Source organism: Callithrix jacchus, chromosome 7 (assembly GCF_049354715.1).
Source record: "Callithrix jacchus isolate 240 chromosome 7, calJac240_pri, whole genome shotgun sequence".
Classification (NCBI taxonomy): Eukaryota; Metazoa; Chordata; class Mammalia; order Primates; family Cebidae; genus Callithrix; species Callithrix jacchus.
In genome coordinates, this window is record NC_133508.1 from 63,955,279 (window position 1) to 63,977,104 (window position 21,826).

Genomic DNA, 21,826 nt, shown 5'->3' on the forward strand with positions numbered 1-21,826 from the left:
TTAAGTGAATTGACAAATGTGAAAGCACAGCATCCACCGTGGCATTTAGTAAGTGTTCTGTTAATTTTGTTGGACTTTAATCTAAATCTTGCTTGTTCAGACTCATTCATGCTATTTTTTAAGAAGTTAGAAGCCCTTGGCTGTCTGCTTACTATCTTTCCTAGTTGGCGCTGTTTTATGGAGGGTCATTAAACTTTCATGCTCTTTGACATTGACCCTTTAGGTTGAGCCTCATTACACAAGGGCTTAGGTCTGAAGTTAGCAGGTACATTAAATGTGTATATGATAAATCTCATGGGGTTATAGTTAAGAGAGGGTCCTTATATGTCGCTACAAACTGGATCACAGGCTTTGCCTGAAAATCAGAACGTTCTCAAAGATCCTTTAAGCTGGTTCTTAAAGCTTGACATTCCTATCTTCTTCTGGGTTTGTTTGATATCTCTCTCCTTTTATTTTCTTTTTTTTTTTTTTTGAGACAGAGTCTCTCTCTCTCTCTCTCTCTCTCTCTCTCTCTCTCTCTCTCTCTCTCTCTCTCTCTCTCTCTCTCTCTCTCACCCAGACTGGAGTGCAGGGGCACAATCTTGGCTCAGTGTAACCTCTGCCTCCCAGGTTCAAGCAGTTCTCCTGCCTCAGCATCCTGAGTACCTGGGATCGTAGGTATTAGCCACCATACTCAGCTCTTTTTTTTTTTTTTTTTTTGAGACAGTCTCGCTGTGTTGCCCAGGCTTGATTGCAGTGGCACTATCTCTGCTCACTGCAACCTCCGCCTCCCAGGTTCAAGCAATTTTCCTGCCTTGGCCTCCGGAGTAGTTGGGACTATAGGCGTGCACCACCATGCCTGGCTAATTTTTGTATTTGTAGTAGACACAGACTTTCACCATATTGGCCAGGCTGGTCTTGAACTCCTGATCTCAGGTGATCCACCCACCTCAGCCTCCCAAAGTGCTGGGATTACAGGTGTAATCTACCTTGCCTGGATTAGAGTCACCATGCCTGGCCAAGATATTCCCTTAATACAGGTGGGAGTAAGGGTGGCATTTGCGGTAGACCAGCACAGAAACCCTTTGAGCCAAATTGACCTGACCTGGGTTCTTATCAAGGTTACAGCATTTAAAATATGTATGATCTTGGATAAGTTATTTAATATCTCTGAGACTTGGGTCTTACCTTTTAAAAGGGAGTGGTAATAATATAATATATGTAAATATTTGGTATTCTACCTTGTAGTATCGTACCAAGGAGGGTACAGTAGTACAGGCTTTAAGGGGGTGCATAGTCTGTAAAGAATTTAAAGGTGGTAATAAAACCAACTAAAAGTCCATCTGCTTTTACCATCATAATGCATCTACAATTCTAAGCAATGTCAGTGATAAAATACTTCTCCCTGCCTCCTCTTTCTCCCTAACACAATGCTACCTGGAAAACTCTAGGTAGAACTCTGAAAAACATTTTTTTCAGGGGAATGCGGTCTCCCTCTGACGCCCAGGCTGGAGTGCAATAGAATGATCAGGGTTCACTGCAGTCTCAACCTCCTGGGCTCAAGTAATCCTCCCCCATCTCAGCCTCCCAAATAGCTGGGACCACTGGCTCATGCCACCACGTCCAGCTGATTTTTTAATTTGTAGAGACAAAGCTTCATTATGTTGCCCAGGCTAGTCTCAAACTCCTGGGCTTAAGTAATCTTCCTGCTTTGGCCTCCCAAAGTGCTGGGATTATAGGCATGAGCCACCATGCCTGGCCTGGGACTTACAATAAATAGTAATTATAATCAATATTTAATAAAGTTAAGTTATGTGTGAGGTTTGATCCAAGTGCTGTGGGAAGGTAAAAGACCTTAGGTCAGTAAGCAATCAGGCAGGTTTGAACAAAGCAGTAATGTATATAAGTAGATAGTCTGGGAAGAAATAAGTTTCGCCTCAGATGAGCGTCATTACAGGACAAAGAGTAAAGAGGGAGTGAGGCCAGGTACAGTGGTAAACACCTATAGTTCCAGCTACCTGGGAGGCTGGGGTGGGAGGGGCAGTGACTTGAGCCCAGGCGCTCGAGGCCAGTCTGGCCTGCATAGTAAGACCCTGTCTCTCAAAAACAAAAATAAAAACAAATCCTGTGGTGTGTACTGAGGTTTGAAAAAGAGTGGTGGGGGGGTATTTTCTGACTAAACAGTTGGGAAAGTAAATAGGTTCATATCTCTCAGCTTTTCCCACTAGTTTCACTGTACTTACTTGTTCATTTAGGCAACAGATACATGCCAGGCACTGTACCTAGCCTTGGAGATGCAATGATTATGATCCACAAAGCCTGCTTTCTCAGGGCTGGGGTCTGGTGAAAGAAAGCAATCACACTGACAAAGAACTGTAATGCAGTTTGACAGTAGGATCCCACGGGAAGGGCACGCCTTCCTCCCAAATCTACATGACAGGGAGGGCATCTCGAAGGAAATGCCTATCAACCAAGACCTGAAGAATGAGTTGGAGTTCATTAGTTAGAATGCTATAGCCCACGAATAACAGCCCAACTCATATTGCCTTAAACAATAATGAACTGACTCGTTTAACTGTCTCACTTAACTGGAAGTGCGGGAGTAGGGTAGATGACTGGATTGGTGACTCTGGTCACTTTGGCTCCATTTTTGTATGATTCTCTGGGCTGGACTCTTCTCTGTGTATTGATTTCACTCTCAGGCTGGCTTCTCTCATTGTGGCAAACTGTGTGCAGCAATTCCAGGTGGCTCATCCAGAGAAAGAAAGGCATCTCTTCCATAGACTCTCTCCTAAGAAAGAGAAAACTCCTTTTCCAGAAGCTCCCAGCAACTGTGCCCCCTTGCATCTGATTGGGGTCACAGGCTCATTTCCAATCCCTGTGGCCAAGTGAATGCAACGTCCTATTTGGTGTAGGTCTAAGTTCCTGAGCTTCTCACTGTGGCAAGAAGGAGACTGAACTTAAGCATCCTAAAACACATGGTCTGATCTCGTGCAGGGAGTTAATTAAAGGTAAATCAGGGTGCTGTTGGGAATGAGGAGAGGGTGAAGGAACAGAAAGAACAGTATGTAGGAATGCCTCATGACTTACTCTCTTCTACCATGTAAGACCCTTTTCTGCTCCTTCAAACCTTTTCTGTATTCATGGATCCTGCACCCCAGCCATGATTTTTCTCTGTGCATGCTTTCAGTTTCAGCATCTGCTAACTGCCTCAGTCTCTTCATGCTTTTCAATTCAAATCCCCAAGATAAAGACTCTGACCTAATTTAACTTACTATACCAGGCTCTACCTATTTGAAGTAAGCTCTAGAAGATCCAAGGACTTTGTTTTTATACTCCTGTACCCCCAGCATGCAGAACAGTACCTGGCATGCAGTAGGTGCTTGATGAACAATATGCTGGGTGAATAAAAGATTAGCCTTCTAGTTAATTGGCTGCCCCTGGACTGAATGTTTTCTAGGCAAATTTTCTGTGGCTGAAAGGATGTCCCTTGAAGGTACTGTTTCAGCCATATCTCTTTTTCTGTTTTTGTTTGTTTTGTTTGAGACAGGGTCTGGCTCTGTTGCCCAAGCTAGAGTGCAGTGGTACAATCTTGGCTCACTGCAACCTCCACCTCCCAGGCTCAGGTCATCCTCCCACTTCAGCCTCCTGAGTAGCTGGGACTATAGGCACATGCCACCACACCCAGCTAGTTTTTGTATTTTTTGTAGAGACGGGGTTTCACCATGTAGCCCAGGTTGATCCGAACTCCTGAGTGCAAGCAATCTGCCCACCCCAGCCTCTCAAAGCACTGGGATTATAGGTGTGAGCTGCTGTGCCTGGCTGACATACCCCTTCTAATGGTAAAAGCAGAAATTTGTTTGGATCTCACTTTTACTGTCTGGTGAAATTACAGTTTATCTTTCTGCAAAGTGGGATCAATTAAACCTGACCTTTATGGCTCAGAAGTGCCCAGTACCAGATGAGGTCATGAATATGAAAACACTTTATATGCTGTAAGACGCTAGTCAGTTTAAGTCCACTCTGGCCACTCACATGCACTTGGAAAATATTGAAAATGGGAAGACTGGTTTGCCTCTTCAATTCCACTTCTTAGTGTTGAGTTCCCCAGGAGAACCCCTAACCAACTCTCTTCTTGTCTCTTTTCATTTGCTCCCCCAGGGTCACTCAGGATGTGTCAACTGTCTGGAGTGGAATGAGAAAGGAGAGTAAGTATGAGCTAGAGCACCTGAAGGGTGCTGCGGAAGCAAGGGAGGAGGGTGGAAGAAGGGGCTCCTCCTGAGTGGATCCAAGGAAAGAGTGGACCCAAGTGAAGAGAGACTGTTGCTTTCTGCTGTTCTTCAGTTTAGCCTGTAATTTTCAATACAATTAAACAATTAATTTCAGAAGGAAAGTTGGATGACCATCCAAACCTTGTGTTTGGGGTTTTTTTTTTTTTTTTTTTTTTTGGAGACAGAGTCTTGCTCTGTCACCCAGGCTAGAGGGCAATAACGTGATCTCGGCTCACTGCAACCTCCGCCTTTCAGGTTCAAGCGATTCTCCTGAATCAGTCTCCCAAGTAGCTGGGATTACAGGCACATGCCACCATACCCGGCTGATTTTTTGTATTTCTAGTAGAGATGGGGTTTTGCCATGTTGCCCAGGCTGGTCTCAAATTCCTGTGCTCATGCAATCCATCTGCCTCCGCTTCTCAGAGTGCTAGGATTACAGGCATGAAGCACCATACCAGCACAAAACCCTGTTTTTTAAATAAGCTAATGAGTTCAAGAATAATGGAAATTTCTCAGGACAAAATAGAAGAGAATCAGCTGTTTACGAGGTAACCTTAAATTCTGTGGCATCTACTGTTCTTCAGGTTTTGTGGCCTAACTCCTTATAAACATGGGATTTGGAAAGGGGGCCTAGGAATTTGAGGAGAGGTCACAATCTCTCACTCTGCTTTCAGCTTGCTGGCCTCTGGTTCCGACGACCAGCACACAATTGTGTGGGACCCGCTGCACCACAAGAAGCTGCTCTCCATGCACACGGGACACACTGCAAATATCTTCTCTGTCAAGGTGAGCAGGACAAGCCACAGAGCAAGCACAAGAGTGACTGCGCTGTGGCCGCACCATGTTGGTATGTGTATGTCCCATATACCACCTAGGGTCACAGACAGCCTTATGATCTAAGTATCTGTTGGTAATTCCTGAAACCTCATTTCTTTTCCATGTTGTTCTTCTTTTAGAGCTAAGATGCCAATTCTAGATGAATTTATGTGAGTAGTAGTGGTGGGGGTATGGTTCTGAAAATGAACTTAGAGAGCAAGCAGACCCAGGTTTGACTGTCTTAATCTGCTTCTTTGGCATCGTGTGAACTGGGCAAATCACCTGACCTCTCTGAGCCTGTTTGCTCATCTGTATAAAGGAAATAGCAAAGGAAACACTCCTAGATTTGTAAACAAATGAATTTTTTAAAAAGGAAGTAATAATCCGCAGGGTTGATGTGACAGTTCAATGAGATAATTGATAAAACCAAAGCCTCTGTGCAGTGCTTTTATCTGTTCTATCTCTTCACAGGAAATTAATATTTTGATTTAATATTAGGGGAGGAGACTTGAGCTGAGGAGAGGTGGGAAGGGAACTTACCAGTGTTTTCAGACCTTTGAAGCCCTATTGATGCCCTGGAAATGACATGAGACGTGGGGTTTTTTGTTGTTGTTTGTCTGCTTTTTTGAGATGGAGTCTTGCTCTGTCGCCCATGCTAGAATGCAGTGGCGGGATCTCAGCTCACTGCAACCTCCGCCTCCTGGGTTCAAATGATTCTCCTGCCTCAGCCTTCTGAGTAGCTGGGATTACAGGCACCCGCCACCATGGCTGGCTAATTTTTCTACTTTTAGTAGAGACAGGGTTTCACCATCTTGGCCAGGCTGGTCTCAAACTCCCGACCTCATGATCTGCCTGCCTCGTCCTCCCAAAGTGTTGGTATTACAGGCATGAGCCATTGCACACAGCCAAGACGTGTTTTTTGTTGTGGAGAACAGACCTAGGACTAGTGGCTGTAAGTCCATAGAATTAAATGTGGGCCTGAGGAAAGAAAGAATTGTCTAATGCTTAGAGCTATTTGAAAAATGTAGAATCGGCCTTTGGAGGAGATGAGTAAATGTCCTGTCCCTGCACTTGTCCACTAGGGTGCTTTATCTCCCAAGTTTAAAGTTGGAAGAAATGGCCTGTAAGGAAGGGCCTTTCCAACTCTGAGATTCTATAATGGATGGATATGAGAATGAAGTTGTCCTTTGGAAAACCTCACTATTCTACGAAATATTTTCCTAATTAATATCAAGAAGAATTACAAGATGAACCAGACGATAACTCCAAACCTACTTGTTTTCCTAAACCCTTCTTCTTTCTCAAGCTGTGATTCTTGCCTTTAGAGACAGGGCAATGATGATTTACCTCTTACATGACTAAAGAAACTGCTTTCTCCCCCTGCAAAGCATTTAGGTCCAATTTTAGTCATACAGTCAGACCCAGGGAAGGAGACCTAAGCCATCAGTTTAACACCAGAACACAAGACATTGAGTTCTGATACCAGAATGTGACAATGGTCTTGATACTCCCTAATGGTAAGACCTTGGGAAAGGCACTTACATGCAGACTCTTAGCCTCCTCTTCTGTTAAAAAAAAAAGAAAAGAAAAGAAAAAAAAATAGAAGAGGATTCTTCTTCTCTCTTCAGGTAGTGGAAACACTGCTGATATATATGTGTTTAACTCATGCGCTCCCCCTGGTGGTAACTATGGTGTGTGATGAGTGTGGCGGCAGCCACAAGATCGTGACAAGGGCTCCCCAGTTTATTTCTGCTGTGCATTGAGTGTATGCTGTCTCTAGACAGGATTAAAGCCTACTGGTTGTCCCTAAAAATGATGAAATCGTGTCTATTTCTTCTAGACCTTGTTCTTTTTTATTTTTTTTTTTTAAGGCAGAGTCTTACTCAATGTCACCCCAGCTGGAATGCAGTGAGTGGTGCAATCTTGGCTCACTGTAACATCTACCTCTGGGTTCAAGTGATTCTTGTGCCTGAGCCTCCTAAGTAGCTGGTATTACAGGTGTGTACCACCATGCCCGGCAAGTTTTTGTATTTTTAGTAGAGACAGGGTTTTACCACGTTGGCCAGGCTGATCTCGAGCTCCTGACCTGAGGCAATCCACCCACCTCACCCTCCCAAAGTGCTGGGATTACAGGTGTGAGCCACCGCACCCAGCTAGACCTTGTTCTAATAGCTCTTAGAGAAGCTTATGTGGAAAGAGTAAATTGTTGCTCTTTGTGAACATTTAAAGTCAAATGGGATGTCAGCTGTTTCAGTGTAGAATATAAAGTAATGCCCCTCCTCCAACACTGCCACTCAACCTTGTTGTGGGTAGGGGGGAACTTTTCAGTTAAAAAAAAAAAAAAAAAAGATATTTCAATCTTTTGAACTCACAGAAGAACTCAACTAACAAGATTCCCAAATATTTTTCATCCTCAAAGCTATGTGATAGAACTGCATACTTTCTTTCTCTCTTTTTTTTTTTTTTTTTGAGAGATGGAGTCTCAGCTCTTGTTGCCCAGGCTGGAGTGCAATGGCATGATCTTTGCTCACTGCAACCTCCACCTCCCAGGTTCAGGCAATTCTCCTGCCTTAGCTTCTCAAGTAGCTGGGATTACAGGCATGTGCCACCACACCCAGCTATTTTTTTGTATTTTTAGTAGAGACGTGGTTTCTCCTTGTTGGTCAGGCTGGTCTTGAACTCCCAACCTCAGGTGATCTGCCCACCTTGGCCTCCCAAAGTGCTGGAATTACAGGTGTGAACCACAGTGTCTGGCCCAGAATTGCATACTTCCTTTTTTCATTATTTGAAGCTTTGGTTGCACTGTTTTGTTATCAGATATCATCTGGAGCATTTTGTTGTTGGCCTTTATAAGCATGAGGTGAGCTTTTTTTTTTTTTTTGAGACAGTCTTGCTCTGTTGCCCGGGCTGGAGTGCAGTGGCGTGATCTCAGTTCACTGCAACCTCCAATTCCTGAGTTCAAGTGATTCTCCTGCTTTGACTTTCCGAGTACGGATTACGGGTACATGTCACCATGCCCAGCTAATTTTATCTTTGTAGTAAAGATGAGGTTTCACCATGTTGGTCAGGCTGGTCTCAAACTCCTGACTCAGCTGATCTGCCCACCTTGGCCTCCGAAAGTGTTGGGATTATAGGCATGAACCACTGCACCAAGCCTTTATTTATTTATTTTTTTCATAAATACTGCATAGAGATGTATCCTCTCAATACTCAGCCCTCCCCTGCAGTCCAACATTTGAGCTGTTTCCAATATTTGCTATTATAAGAAGCATTCAAGCATTTCTGACCAGGTCCTTTTTTTCTTTTTGGATTATTTCTTAGAAGTGGAAGTTTTGAGTCAAAAGATAGAAATTATTTTTAATCTTTGTTACTATTGCCAGATTATTTTTCACAAACTATCGAACTAATTTAAAACACCCATTCCTGGCTCACACCTGCAATCCCAGCACTTTGGGAGGCCAAGGCAAGTGGATCACCTGAGGTCAGGAGGTGGAGACCAGCCTGGCCAACATGGTGAAACCCCATCTCTACTAAAAATACAAAAATCAGCCAGGCGCGGTGGTACACGCCTGTAATCCCAGCTACTCGGGAGGCTAAGACAGGAGAATCACTTGAACCCAGGAGGTGGAAGTTGCAGTGAGCCGAGATTGTACCACTGCACTCCAGCCTGGGCAACAGAGCAAGATTCTATCTCAAAAAAAAAAAAAAATTTTTTTAAAGCCAAAAAAAAATACGTCCATTCCCTTAAAATGCTGAAAGTCTTTTTCACCTTAGGACTAATTTGTTACTTAATCTCTAGGTTACTAACTAGTCATCATGAGGCAGTAGGGCATGTGGGAGTCAGATAGACTTGGGCTTGAACACGAACGATCCTGCTACATATCACTGCTGAACCTCCATTTTTTTTTTTTGAGACAGGGTCTTAAAACTGTTGCCCAGGAGGGAGTGCAGTGGTGCAATCATGGCTCACTGCAGCCTCAACCTACTGGGCTCAGTCCTCCCACCTCAGCCTCCCAAGTAGCTTAGACCACAGTCTTGTGTCACCACACCCAGATAATTTTACTTTTTTAGAGACAGGGATCTTCCTGTGTTGGTCGTTCTTGTCTCGAACTCCTGGCCTCAAATAATCCTCGCACCTCGGCCTCCCAAAGTGCTAGGATTACATGTGTGAGCCACCACACCTAGCCTGAACCTCAATTTTTTTTTTGAGACAGAGTCTCACTCTGTCGTCCAGCCAGGAATGCAGTGGCACGATCTCAGCTCACTGTAACCTCCTCCTCCCAGGTTCAAACGATTCTCCTGCCTCAGCCTCCCAAGTAGCTGGGACTATAGGCACATACCACCATACCCAGCTAATTTTTGTAGTTTTAGTAGAGATGGGGTTTCACCACACTGGCCAGGCCAGTCTTGAACTCCTGACCTCGTGATCTACCCACTTCAGCCTCCCAAAGTGCTAGGATTACAGGCATGAGCCAGTGTGCATGACCTGAACCTCAATTTTTAATGGGGTTGTTTTAAGTATCAATAAGATAAAGTAGCTGCCCTGGTGTCAAATATATGGAAAGTGTTTAATAAATAATAATAGCTATGATTCTCATCCACTGAGCTCTTACTTGGGGAAGACACAAAGGAAAAGGGTTCCTCAGCTAGTTTGACTTGGCATAGGTCAGGACCACTCTGGCAGAGTAAAGATGTGTGTCTCAATTTTGACCTTTAGGCCTACAGGCTGCTGCTCAACATTGAAAGTTTCTTGGTGGATTGTCTTGAATGGGCTCATTTTCTGTTTTTTTTTTCTTGAGGCAGTCTCACTTGTCACCCAGGCTGGAGTGCAGTGGCACAGTCTTTGCTCACTGCAGCCTCTGCTTCCCAGGTTCAAGTGATTCTCCTGCCTCAGCCTCCCAAGCAGCTGGGATTATAGGCATGAACCACCACACCCAGCCTGAATGGGCTCATTCTCTTATCTAACATGGAAAGAGAAAAGGGTGCAGATATCAAGGCTAGCTTCCTTCCATGGCCATTTCTACTTTCACCACCCACCCCTTCCTCCATTTCTCCTGAATAGTTCCTGCCTCATGCTGGGGACCGCATCCTGATCACAGGGGCAGCTGACTCCAAGGTGCATGTGCACGACCTGACAGTAAAAGAGACCATCCACATGTTTGGAGACCACACAAACCGGGTGAAGCGCATCGCCACAGCGCCCATGTGGCCCAACACATTCTGGAGTGCTGCAGAGGATGGGCTTATCCGGTAAGAGTCGGGACCTGTGGCTCCCCCATCCCATCATACTGTAGTGTTTCCTTCTACAGGCCTAACTCTTTCCCCCCAGTGGAGGTCCAGCCTCCTTTATAGGTCCAGGGCAGTTGTCTGTGTACAAATTCCACTGGTAACATTTGCTTACCCTGCCCTCACCTTCCTTCCTCTTTGCCCTCCCTTGTACTACCTCTAGGTCCACAAGTCTTCTGTCACCACCTCAGGTTTCCAGGGTCTATGCTGCCTCTGGGCATTCACATTACTGTTTCTTCTATTTGAGAGTCTGTCCCCAGCTCTTCCTGTATCAGACTGTTTCTTATTGTAAGGAGATCAGCTTGAGTTACCTCTTCAGAAGCACCTCCTTCTCTGACCATCCTGTCTAAAGTAGACAGATGTTATTCCTTTTCTTTTTGTGTGTGTGTGAGTATAATCTTATTTATTTGTTACTCAAAAAATCTTATTTCTGACTGGATTCAGATTTAGAAGTAGAAGCTCGCAGAGAGGAAAGTCTGCATCTCTTTGCAATTTGTTCCTGGTGTTTCTCTTTAGCCTCCTTCATTCTCTTGGTCAAAAGTTTAGCATATTCTGCAGCCTATTCCTTATTTTTCTTAGTATACTGTTTCTTCAGAGCAATACGCCACTGTTTGTGCTGCAGGATATGTGGAGTAACAAAACACTGAATCTTGGATGCTTTGGACCTAGATTTCTTACCTTCTTTGTTTGAGGACTTTCTTACAACATACTGGCAGACATCATCTTCTTTAGAGAGATCGAAAAGTTTGTGGATTCTGCTAGCTCTTTTGGGCCCCAGGCACTGAGGCACCATAGTATCAGTCAGTCCAGGAATATCCTTCTCTCCTTTTTATAATAACCAAGTTGAGAACGCTCAGATTGGCATCCACAGTGCAACCACAAACTGATTTTCTCTTTCTTTCTCCAGTTCTCCTTGGTCTATAACAGGAATGCCCCTTACTCAGTAGCAGGCAGACACAAACATAGGTCAAGACACCCTGCTTCATGGGGAAACTTTGTCATTCCCACCACTGATTTGGACCACATAACCCTTCCATTCTTCATCCAGAGTATCAGCAGCAACTTCTGTGGCCATACACTTCTCATAAAAAGTATGAAGTTTGTGTTCATCATCCACTTCAATGAGTTTCTGGCAGCCAGTGGCTGGGAAAGAGATGTTGAACTTCATCTTGAAGCAGCTGAATGCCTCTGAGGCACCACGGAAAAGAGCTATTCCTTGTCTTAACACACTAATTGTATCCTTTACAACTCTAATCGCCACCTGTAGTTACTTTATTTTTATTAATTTATTTTTTTTGAGATAGGGTCTTAATCCATTCCATTGCCGAGGTTGGAGTGCAGTGATGTGATCATGGCTCACTATAGCCTCAACTTCCTGGGCTCAGGTGATTCTCCCACCTCAGCCTTCTGAATAGCTGGGACTATAGGCACACTCCACCATGCTTGGCTAAATTTTCTATTTTTTTGTAGAGATGGGGTTTCTCTGCTCAGTGAGTTGGCAAATGGTAGCAGCAAAAAAAAAAAAAAAAAAAAAGAGAGAGAGAGAGATGGGGTTTCTCTGTGTTGCCCAGGCTGGTCTCAAGTCCTGGTCTCAAGTGATCCTCCCTCCTTGGCCTCCCAGTGAGCCACCATACCTGGCCTTATTTTATTTTTACTTATTGGTTTACTTTTTTGTCTGTATTCTCACTAAATAGTAAAAGTAAACTCTGTTAGAAGAACTCCATGTCTGTCCTGTTCTTGGTTGTGTTGCTAGAGCCTAGCACAGTGCCTGACACATAGAGGCACTTGATACATTTCTCTTGAACAGTTGGTCAGCAGCCATATGCCTGGGAGGGGGCAAGCCAGACGGAAATGGTAAAATGGACTGTGTCCTTTTCCAGCGCCCTGCATTGTTACACATTTGCCTCTACTTCCCTTCATTCTAAAATGGTGTCATTGCCCTTCTTTAACTCCTTTCTTCAGATGTGGCCTTAGAACTTCTTCCTTATCTCCCCAGCCTGCTTTAATCTGTCTCACTTGAGTTTTTGTAGGACTTTGTACCCTCTTTCCTTTTACAAATGAGGAATATCTAAGTCATATATAAAGTATAACAGTCAAGAGCAAGACAATAAAGTCAGACAGACCTAGGGTCAAATCCTAGCTCTCTCACTCAGTGTTTGACTGGGGCAAGTCACTTCATCTCTGAACCTCAGAAGACAGAATGCACTTGGTCAGTGGCAGGTCCAACTCTATGTAGCACTTGTTGACCTTGGCTGCCCAGATTGTGCCGAGGCCAGCTGGTAGAAGCTGAGCGTCTAGCACATCAGATAGGATCCTAAGTGCTTAGGCATAGGCACAGTCAGAGAAGGTGTCCTAGCAGAAGGTGAACATAAGCTGGGCCTTCCAGAACAGACAGGATTTGGATGGGCAAGAAAAAGCAAGAGTGTATTCCCCAGCTTGAGCAGAGTTTGCAAAGGCAGAAATAAACATGGCATGTGCAGGATAAAGAATTCTGTAGTTATAATTGACCCACATTTAGAAAACTGAGGAATAAGGTTGGAGAGAGATGTGAAATTGAGTCTTGAAAACCAGACTGAGGAGTTTGGTAAAAGTAAATTTGTGCTAAAAGTATTGAGGAATCTCTGCAATTTTTTGAGCAGGAGAGTGATGTAAAACAATATTTTAGGTAGAACAACCTGGTGAAGATGGCTTAGAAAGACAAGATGAACAGCAAAGAGGTGATAACAGATGTCTAGGCACAAGGCGTGAGCATATGGGTGATGTCCCCTTACCCACCACTCTCTGAGGATACCTGTGTGTTGGCAGCACAGTTTCCCCGTCTGGAGCAGTGGGAGTTTGCTGCTGTTTGGTAGACTTTTTGGCATTATCTTTACTGCATGGATGAGACTTTTAGGTTTGCCTTGGCCCATGGTATATCTAGATAGCTCTTAGATGATCTGCAGATTCTCTTTTCTGTCACCTCCATACCTTGCTTCATGAAAAAAACTACATTAGAAGATCCAGTCTTAGAAAGCTTCCCCAGCTCTGCACTTACTAGCAGTGTTATCCCAGGGAGGTTATTCAACATCTTTGAACATCAGTGTTCTGATGATACCTAGGGATGACATTAGGATTTAATTAAGGGACAATACTGTACATAAGCACATTTTCACTAAGTGTTGGTAATCAGTAGTAGCATAATAGTAGCAATAATACTGACATCTGTAGAATAGGTACAGTAGTATCCACCTTAGGAGTTCTAGTAGAATAAAATGCAATGTGTGAGAAGCCTACTACAGACGCCTAGCACACTGTGGGCACTCAAGAATTGGGAGGTTTTTTCACATTCTTACTTAGAAACAGGTCTAAAGTCCCTCCCAATCCTCTTGCATAACAAGAACTTGCCTTTTCCTCTGCCTTCCACACAAAGACCCCAAGCCCCAATTCCCTAACTCTGTCCTCTCTCACAGCCAGTATGACCTTCGAGAGAATAGCAAGCACTCGGAGGTGCTGATTGACCTGACAGAGTACTGTGGCCAGCTGGTGGAGGCCAAGTGCCTCACTGTCAACCCCCAGGACAACAACTGCCTGGCAGTCGGGGCCAGCGGACCCTTTGTGAGGCTCTATGACATCCGCATGATCCATAACCACAGGTATGAATAGTTCAGCCTCCTGTTTCCTATGGGTAGGACCTGGAGAACCTGTTGCCCCTTTCCCTCACTGCCATTGCAATGCCCTCTTCTGTCACAGCTCACTGTAGCCTCAACCTCCCAGGCTCAAGCGATCTTCCCACCACAGCCTCTCAAGTAGCTGGAACTATAGGCACATGCCTCCTTGCCTGGCTACTTTTTAATTTTTTTTGTAGAGGTGGGGTCTTTCCATGTTGCCCAGGCTGGTCTCAAACTCCTGAGCTAAAGCAGTCTTCCCACCTCAACCTCCCAAAGTGCTGGAACTACAAGCATGAACCACTGTACCTGGCCCCTTCTTTTTTTTATTTTTTTATTTTGAGATGGAGTCTTGCTCTGCCACCTAGGCTGGAGTGCAGTGGCGTGATCTTGGCTCACTGCAACCTCTGCCTCCTGGGTTCAAGCGATTCTCCTGCCTCAGCCTTCCAAGCAGCTGGGATTACAGGCATCCACCACCACACCTGACTAATTTTTGTATTTTTAGTAGAGATGGGGTTTCACTATGTTGGTCAGTCTTGAACTCCTCACCTCAGGTGATCCTCCCATCTCAGCCTCCCAAAGTGTTAGGATTACAGACATGAGCCACTGCACCAGCCTTGCCCTTTCTTCTTTATTAAATGGGCTTTCTTCAATTTTGTGATTTTTAAAAAATTTAATCCTTGCTTATGTTGGAAAATATGAAGCATAAAATGTAAAGCAATTACCCATAATCTCTTATATAAATCCCTTATAATTTCCTTATATTTGTATATTCTTATAATTTCTTACATAAATCTTTTATAGTGTCTTTCTGAAAGAAATCACTGATGTAATATTTCTTGCTAGTTCTTACAATACTCAGAACCCCCACAGCACTCCCAGACCTGAGTTGCCTCTCCAGCCTGGGCTTTCCATGATTCTTGGGATGGATACAGGAATGTCTGACCTGCTTTACTTTCATTCATGGGCTTGGTAACCACTGCTGCCCCTCACACACTGCATGTCTTGGAGTGGGTCTTGAGCCTTAGCTTGCTTGTTTGTAAAATGGGAAAGATAAGGTGATCATGAGGACCCAGAGAGTTTATAGGACCTGCTTGGTAAAGCACTGTATAGCTGTCTAGTTGGTGGGCCTTTAAGGTTACTTAGGTAAGGAAGAAAAATACCTCCTGTTTCTCAGATACAGATGTAAGTTTTCTTCTAGTGAGTGTGGTCTGGTCTAACCAGGGGCAGTGCTAGGACTTTAACCTATGATTTTCCTTCCTACCAGAAAGAGCATGACTCAGAGCCCTTCAGCAGGTGTGCACACCTTCTGTGACCGGCAGAAACCCCTTCCAGATGGTGCAGCCCAATATTACGTAGCAGGTAGGACTCAGCACAGCGTTGGCCCCAAACTCATGGCTAGATGCTGACTCTTTTGGGGGCAGTGCAGGGAGACAGCATGGCATGGTGATCAAGAGCAAGGGTTTCAGGGTCAGACAGACATGGGTTTTAATCCCAACTCTACCATTGACAAGCTGTGTGACCTTCAGCACATTACAGAAAAGAAACTCATTAAGGTTAAGTAAAATGAGGTCATAATGACTAAATGAGATAAAGTATATAAAGCAGTTATCCCAGTGCATATAGCAAGGGCTCGACACTTGTATCTGCTTTTATGATAAAGTTGATTGGTATCATTTTTGATATGGCTGACTTCACACAATCTCATGCCCCTTTCAGGGGGACTGGGACCCTAGTATGACTGGGCTATTCCCTACAGGTCATCTGCCAGTGAAGCTTCCTGACTATAACAACCGTTTGAGAGTGCTGGTTGCCACCTATGTGACCTTCAGCCCCAATGGCACAGAGCTGCTAGTCAACATGGGAGGGGAACAGGTATGTACTGCATGAGGTGGCTCTGCCCTGTCACCATTCCAGTAGCCAGGGCCATGTACCTTATGTTCACTGCTGAGGCAAACAAGACACAACAGCCTTATGGCAAATGATGTTACAGTGAAATATGGGGGTGATGTGGTATCATTGTAGTTCCCAGAGAGGTGTCCTAGCTCAGTCTTTTTATTTCATTTTTTCTTTAATGATCTAGATAGAAATATGATAGTATGGTATTTTGGTTAAGAATATAGACTTTGAAATTGACAGACTTCTGTTCAAATGCTTGCCTGCTGTTTACTAGCTGTTTACTGTGACTTTGAGCAAATCTCTTTATTTTTCTGAGCCTCAGTTTCCTCATCTGCTATTTTCCTAGGAGGAAATCCCTGGGGCCCAGAGCATGCAGCTCAGAGCAAGCCGTGGGTTAGGGCCAGCTTCGGGAAGTGTTCTTTGATAATAACAGGTTGCTAAACTTTCTGTTTGTGTGTTCTCTGGATATTTCATAAGCCTGGCATACATTTATTTACCAACAGTGAGCACTTACTCTGAGACTAGCATTATTATAAACATAAGAGAAACAAATGGGAAATATGATCCATCCTCAGGCTGATGGGAGACATGGCAAATGAAACAGTTAATGACATTACAAGACAAGGCCTGAATACATACAAAGGAAATGGGACGCAGAATAGATGAGGATAAGCCAGACATTCCTGCACCTTTCTGAGGACTCATGAAAAGCTCAGGGTAGTGCTAGGGTAAATGTAAAATGAGACATTTGGCTTTGTGACCTTTGAGGATGTCTTCACCTTAAACCTATGATGTGTGATTTTTTTTTTTTTTTTGAGACAGAGTTTCACTCTTGTTGCCCAGGCTGGAGTGCCTGGCATAATCTCGGCTCACTGCAACCTCCGCCTCCCAGGTTTAAGCAATTCTCCTGCCTCAGCCTCTCAAGTAACTGGGATTACAGGCATGTGCCACCACACCTGGCTAATTTTGTATTTTTTAGTAAAAATGAGGTTTCACCATTGGTCAAACTTGTCTTGAACTCCTGAACTCAGGTGATCCACCTACCTTGGCCTCCCAAAGTGCTGGGATTATAGGCGTAAGCCACTGTGCTCAGTCTTCTTCTTCTTCTTTTTTTTTTTTTTTTTTGAGACAGGGTCTCACTCTGTCACCCAGGCTGGAGTGCAGTTGTGCGATCTTGGCTCACTGCAGCCTTGACATCCCAGGCTCAAGTGATCCTCCCACCTCAACCTCCTGAGTAGCTGGGACCACAGGCACACACCACCACACCTGGCTAATTTGTATTGACAGGATTTCGCCATGTTGCCCAGACTGGTCTCAAACTCCTGGGCTCAGGTGACCCACCCTCCCACCTTGGCCTCCTAAAGTGTTAGAATTACAGGCTACACCCCCATGCCCAACCAAATGTGATTCTAATTAGTGACAGTATTTCAAGCAGGGCTTTGGGTACATCAGAAAGCCCACCCTGAATGCCAGAGCTAGGAAGGGGTGCATGACTGGAAGATTTTCCAGCCTGAGGTTTGTGGAGAATACCTCCTGGGGTAGCTTGATGGTTCCATGCTCAACACTCACTGTGTTCCAAGACCTAGCTAGGTTATTGAGAAGCCACCAAGGCCTGGTTACTGGTCCAACCACATCCTTTTCTCACAGCCTTTGTCTCTTTTTTTGCCCCCTCAACTCTAGGTCTATTTGTTTGATTTGACTTACAAGCAGCGGCCATACACCTTCCTCTTGCCTAGAAAATGCCACTCCTCAGGGGGTAAGTTCTCCCTTAGGGTATCTTGCTGAGGCAGTGTAGGGGAGCTTCAGAAGTGTGTGCTACACCTGCCGAGAAGCCTGTCCGTTACTCTGGACTGTGATCCTCCAAAAAGAGCAGGTCTCTGAAATAACCCTGTCTATGCTGTAAGAAAGATGATAGTAGAGCAGAGATCTCTTCAAGAGCTTTTCATCACTGCCCTTTTTGCTTCCCTCTGAAAAGACAGGCTTCTTCCATGGCTTGGCTCCTGAGAACCTGAAGTAGTTCTCCTCCCTTTTGTATCTTGGCTCAGTCTTCTTACTGACTTCTTCCTGGGGCCTACAGTTGATTTAGGTACCTTCTCACTCCATTCCCACCCCCAGCCCCAACTGAGTAATGCCACAGTGAAGTTGTGTCCCTCGCCAGCCAGCAGATGGCGCACGGGCTTTTCTTTATGTCAGACTTGCTTTCTGGGAATAGATCTTACTCTGGGAGAATAGTCCCACAATGGAACCATCAGACCCCATGGTGGAAGCTGGAGGGCTGCCAAGAAGAAATGGGACCTCTTCCTGAGTTGTTGCTTTCATTTTCTCTCTATCTCCTGCCAGAAGTCCAGAATGGCAAGATGTCCACCAACGGTGTGTCCAATGGTGTGTCCAATGGCCTGCACCTTCATAGTAATGGCTTCCGGCTGCCAGAGAGTAGGGGACCTATCAGGTAAGGTCAGCTGCCTTGTCCAGCCCTCCAAGCCCCAGTTATACCAAATAGACTGGAGGGAGGGACATAGCCTGTAAATCTTCCTCCTGACCCAGTCATGCATCCCAGAGAGTAAGGACCAAGGCAAAGAGCCTTCTTGGAGGGTGGCTAGTGTTTCCAGCGCCCCTCTGCCTGGCAGGACACTAGTCATGCTCAGACTGAAGCTTTAGTCTCTTGGTACCAGTAACTGGGCCAGGACCCAGGGGCTAGCTGCCTCTTAGCACTGAGCTCTCTCCAAAAAAGGGCTGCATACAAATGGATTTTCCCATATATTATTCCCCATCCTATAGCAGATCCTTGCCTCTATTCTCTGCCAGGCACTCTGCTGGGCTTTGGATACAAAGGCACTCAAATTCCCTAGCCTTGAGAGAAACAGAATTCTCTAGACAGTGATCCATAGGAGGGACTTGAGTGGTCATAATGTTCAGCTCAGCATGGAGGCAGGTGGTGTCAGCTACTGTCATGCCCAGGAGTTTAAGTACAGCTTCATTTCTGCCCTTCTTTTCACAGACTGAGAGTATTTGTAGTGGCACCTATTCCCCATCATGGCAATAGGTATAATAGCCCAGGCCAAGGCAGTGGTCCCCTCTTCCAGATGGCATTCAGATTCCAGGGGCCAAGAAAACCTGGGTGGCCCTCAGGCCATGTTACAGACTCCCCGAGGGGCTGCTCTGACCTTCTTTGACTGTTCTGACTTGGCTCTATTTCCCCTGCAGTCCCCAGGTAGAGCTACCGCCATACCTGGAGCGTGTGAAACAGCAAGCCAATGAGGCTTTTGCCTGTCAGCAGTGGACCCAAGCCATTCAGCTTTACAGCAAGGCTGTGCAGAGGGCCCCTCACAATGCCATGCTTTATGGAAACCGAGCAGCAGCCTACATGAAGCGCAAGTGGTGAGTGGCTACTGCAGAGGGGACATGGGTCAGGATAAGGAACAAAGCAGCTGGACCAAAAGGCAGGGGCCTGATGGAGCCAAGTTGCCAAGGCATCCAGGGAAGGTGGCAGGAACATACTGCTGCCTCTTAGGGCTTCTTGGCCTCTCCTCCCCACCTCCAGGCTAATGGTCGGCAGGGGCCTGACCCATTAATCAGGCAGTCTCAAGCACTAAGGAAGCCCACAGTTACATGAAACATGTTCAAAGCTAGTTCCTACATGCCATATTATTATAAAGTGCTGTGGCCCCTGGGGTAGTAGGAGTTGAGGATTGTTAGTCCCAACTGTTAGAGAATTGGACTTTGAAGAGCAGTGGAATCTTGCTAAGTGGAAATGAGGGATTTGGTGAATTCAGTTAGCATGTGTCTAAAATATTCTGCAGTCCCTTGCCCCACTAAGGCTTGCTTTCTGTGTACTTAGACCCTTTGGACTGAATACAAACCAGATCCCGGAGATCCAAAGCTGGCTATGGGTCACACTAGAGTATGGTGGCTGGTAATAAAGAAATAGCTCCATATCCTAAAGAACCCCTCATCTTTGGAGACCATCAGGGCCCCCAGCCCTTCTGCCTGCAGCACCAGCAGGCAAGCAGACATGCAGACCCCCCCACACACCCCCAGCCAGGGCCAGGACTGGGGATGGATAGAGCTGGGCCCACAGCCATTTCTGCTCCGTCTGGCATCCGTCGGCTCTGCCCAGACAGACAGGCCAGCTGGTGTGCCATCGTCTGGCTGCAACTAGGCAGGCCAGAGAGGGAAGCTTAAGAACCCACCCAAGTCAGCAGGATGGTAGTGCTAGGTGGGGGTGGGGAAGATGCTATCCCCCCACCTTAGCTGAAGCATCAGGAGTTGGCCAGGGGCTCAGGTGGCAGCCAAACCCAGGAGATTACTGTTTTGGGTGAATCCTGAGCTGGTTTAGCTCTCTGCCCAACAGTTGGGTAGAACTCAGTAGTCCTCATCCAAGCTGTAGGCTGAGAGCTCAGCTTTACTCCTGCATTCTTGCTAAGAGAGGTTGGTGATTTCCTAATCCATGTGTGCCCTCGGCATGTTCTCTGTGCTCCTACTATGTGCTAAGTACTAGGAACACAAGGTTCTGTCACTGAGAGTTCCTGTGCTTGACCACCCAGCCTCTGGACAGGGGGTAAAGTGGTGGACGTAGTTTAGCATTAAAGAGGCAGGAAGCAGTGAATCCTGTGAATGGTCAGGTAAAGGGCTGTGGGCATCAAGAAAAGTTGGGTCGCTTTAGCTGGGGAGCAGGGAAGCATCAAAAAGACATGGTGTCTGAATGGGCTTTAAGTGTAGTCAGGCTTAGACAGGAGATGAAGGAGAGGAGGGGCCTGTGGGGGAAGGACATTCCAGGGAGATGAAATGGTGTGAACAAAGGCGTGGGGGCGGGGGACTGCCTGAGAGCTTGTTTGCAGAACAGCAAATCCATTTGGCTGGAGCAGAGGGTTCGGAAAGGGACTGGCAGGAGATGAGTCTGTGAGGTAGCCTGGGGCCGGCCTAGGGAGGGCTTGGAATGCAGAGCGGTGACGTTGGCCTTGATTCAGTGCATGATGGGCAGCTACTGGAGAGTTCTGAGCAGGAGAGGGATGTGCCGAGGGCTGTCCTTTCAGGGAGATTGATCTGGCAGCGAGTCTAGGAAGGGTGAGCCCTGGGGCCAGCCTGCTCTCTTCCCTCATCCCACATGCCTGCCAGTGACCCCTAGAATGTCACATTCTGTCCTAGGCCAGTCTCCCCAGGGCTGCCATCTGCTCCTGGATGCAGTGGGAGCTGTCACCCTCTGGCTCCTGGCTGGCCTCTGGTCTGGCTCTCCCCAGGAGCTCAGAGGGGCACCTTGCAGGCAGTAATTGGGTTTCCAAACAGTGCCTGCTCCTTCGTCACAGCCACTCATCCTGACGCAGGCCACGCCATTGAAGCAGCTCTGTTTCCTGCCTGCCCCACATGGGCTGAGTTGCTGATTCCTGGTCTAAGCGTGGCTGCTCCGAGGACTGGGTGCTCACTCTGAGTGCTGCAGGAGGAGGTGGCTCAGGAAGGATCTTCCCATGTCAGGCCTGCTTTAGCCATGCTGGATTGTTGTGAGCCATGCCTTTGGTGGAGGAGCCATTAGCTCTAGGGGGTGCCTCTTACTGCTGCTTGGCACAGTTGGGTCCTAGGCCTACCCCAAACCAGCTGGAAAAAAGAAAAAAACAATGGCTTCTGAAGAAGCAGCTCCTGTGGCCCATCTTGCTCTCCAGACAAGAGGCAAGGACAGGTCTGTGGGTGCTGGGGGAGTGTGCTTCCTACATTCTGGCACAGGGTGGGAGAAGGAGGGGCTTCTCTGACCTCCTTTCACTTCCTCTTTCCCTACTTCCTCATCAAAAGCACTCCCACTTCCCTTCATCCATGCTTTAGGAGGTTGGAGAAGTGAGTGGGGACAATTTGGAGCTCCTGGTGTGCACAACCCCCTCACCATCAGCTTCCAGAGAGCTGACTCTGCCAGACTGTCAGGCCCCATCCTCCAGCCCCAGGAGG

At 46.2% G+C, this 21,826-nt stretch overlaps 1 protein-coding gene across 7 annotated transcripts in view; it reads left to right on the forward strand.

Moving 5' to 3' along the window:
- WDTC1 (WD and tetratricopeptide repeats 1) overlaps nucleotides 1-21,826 on the forward strand; it is a 79,787-nt gene that overhangs the window by 50,469 nt on the left and 7,492 nt on the right. For all 7 annotated transcript variants that reach the window (XM_035308311.3, XM_035308310.3, XM_078330841.1 and 4 more), the window contains 9 exons: nucleotides 4,141-4,187; nucleotides 4,925-5,036; nucleotides 10,129-10,316; nucleotides 13,802-13,984; nucleotides 15,264-15,358; nucleotides 15,756-15,871; nucleotides 17,576-17,651; nucleotides 18,236-18,344; nucleotides 19,100-19,273. In XM_035308311.3, the coding sequence (XP_035164202.1) occupies nucleotides 4,141-4,187; nucleotides 4,925-5,036; nucleotides 10,129-10,316; nucleotides 13,802-13,984; nucleotides 15,264-15,358; nucleotides 15,756-15,871; nucleotides 17,576-17,651; nucleotides 18,236-18,344; nucleotides 19,100-19,273 (1,100 nt within the window). The remainder of the gene's footprint in view (nucleotides 1-4,140; nucleotides 4,188-4,924; nucleotides 5,037-10,128; nucleotides 10,317-13,801; nucleotides 13,985-15,263; nucleotides 15,359-15,755; nucleotides 15,872-17,575; nucleotides 17,652-18,235; nucleotides 18,345-19,099; nucleotides 19,274-21,826) is intronic.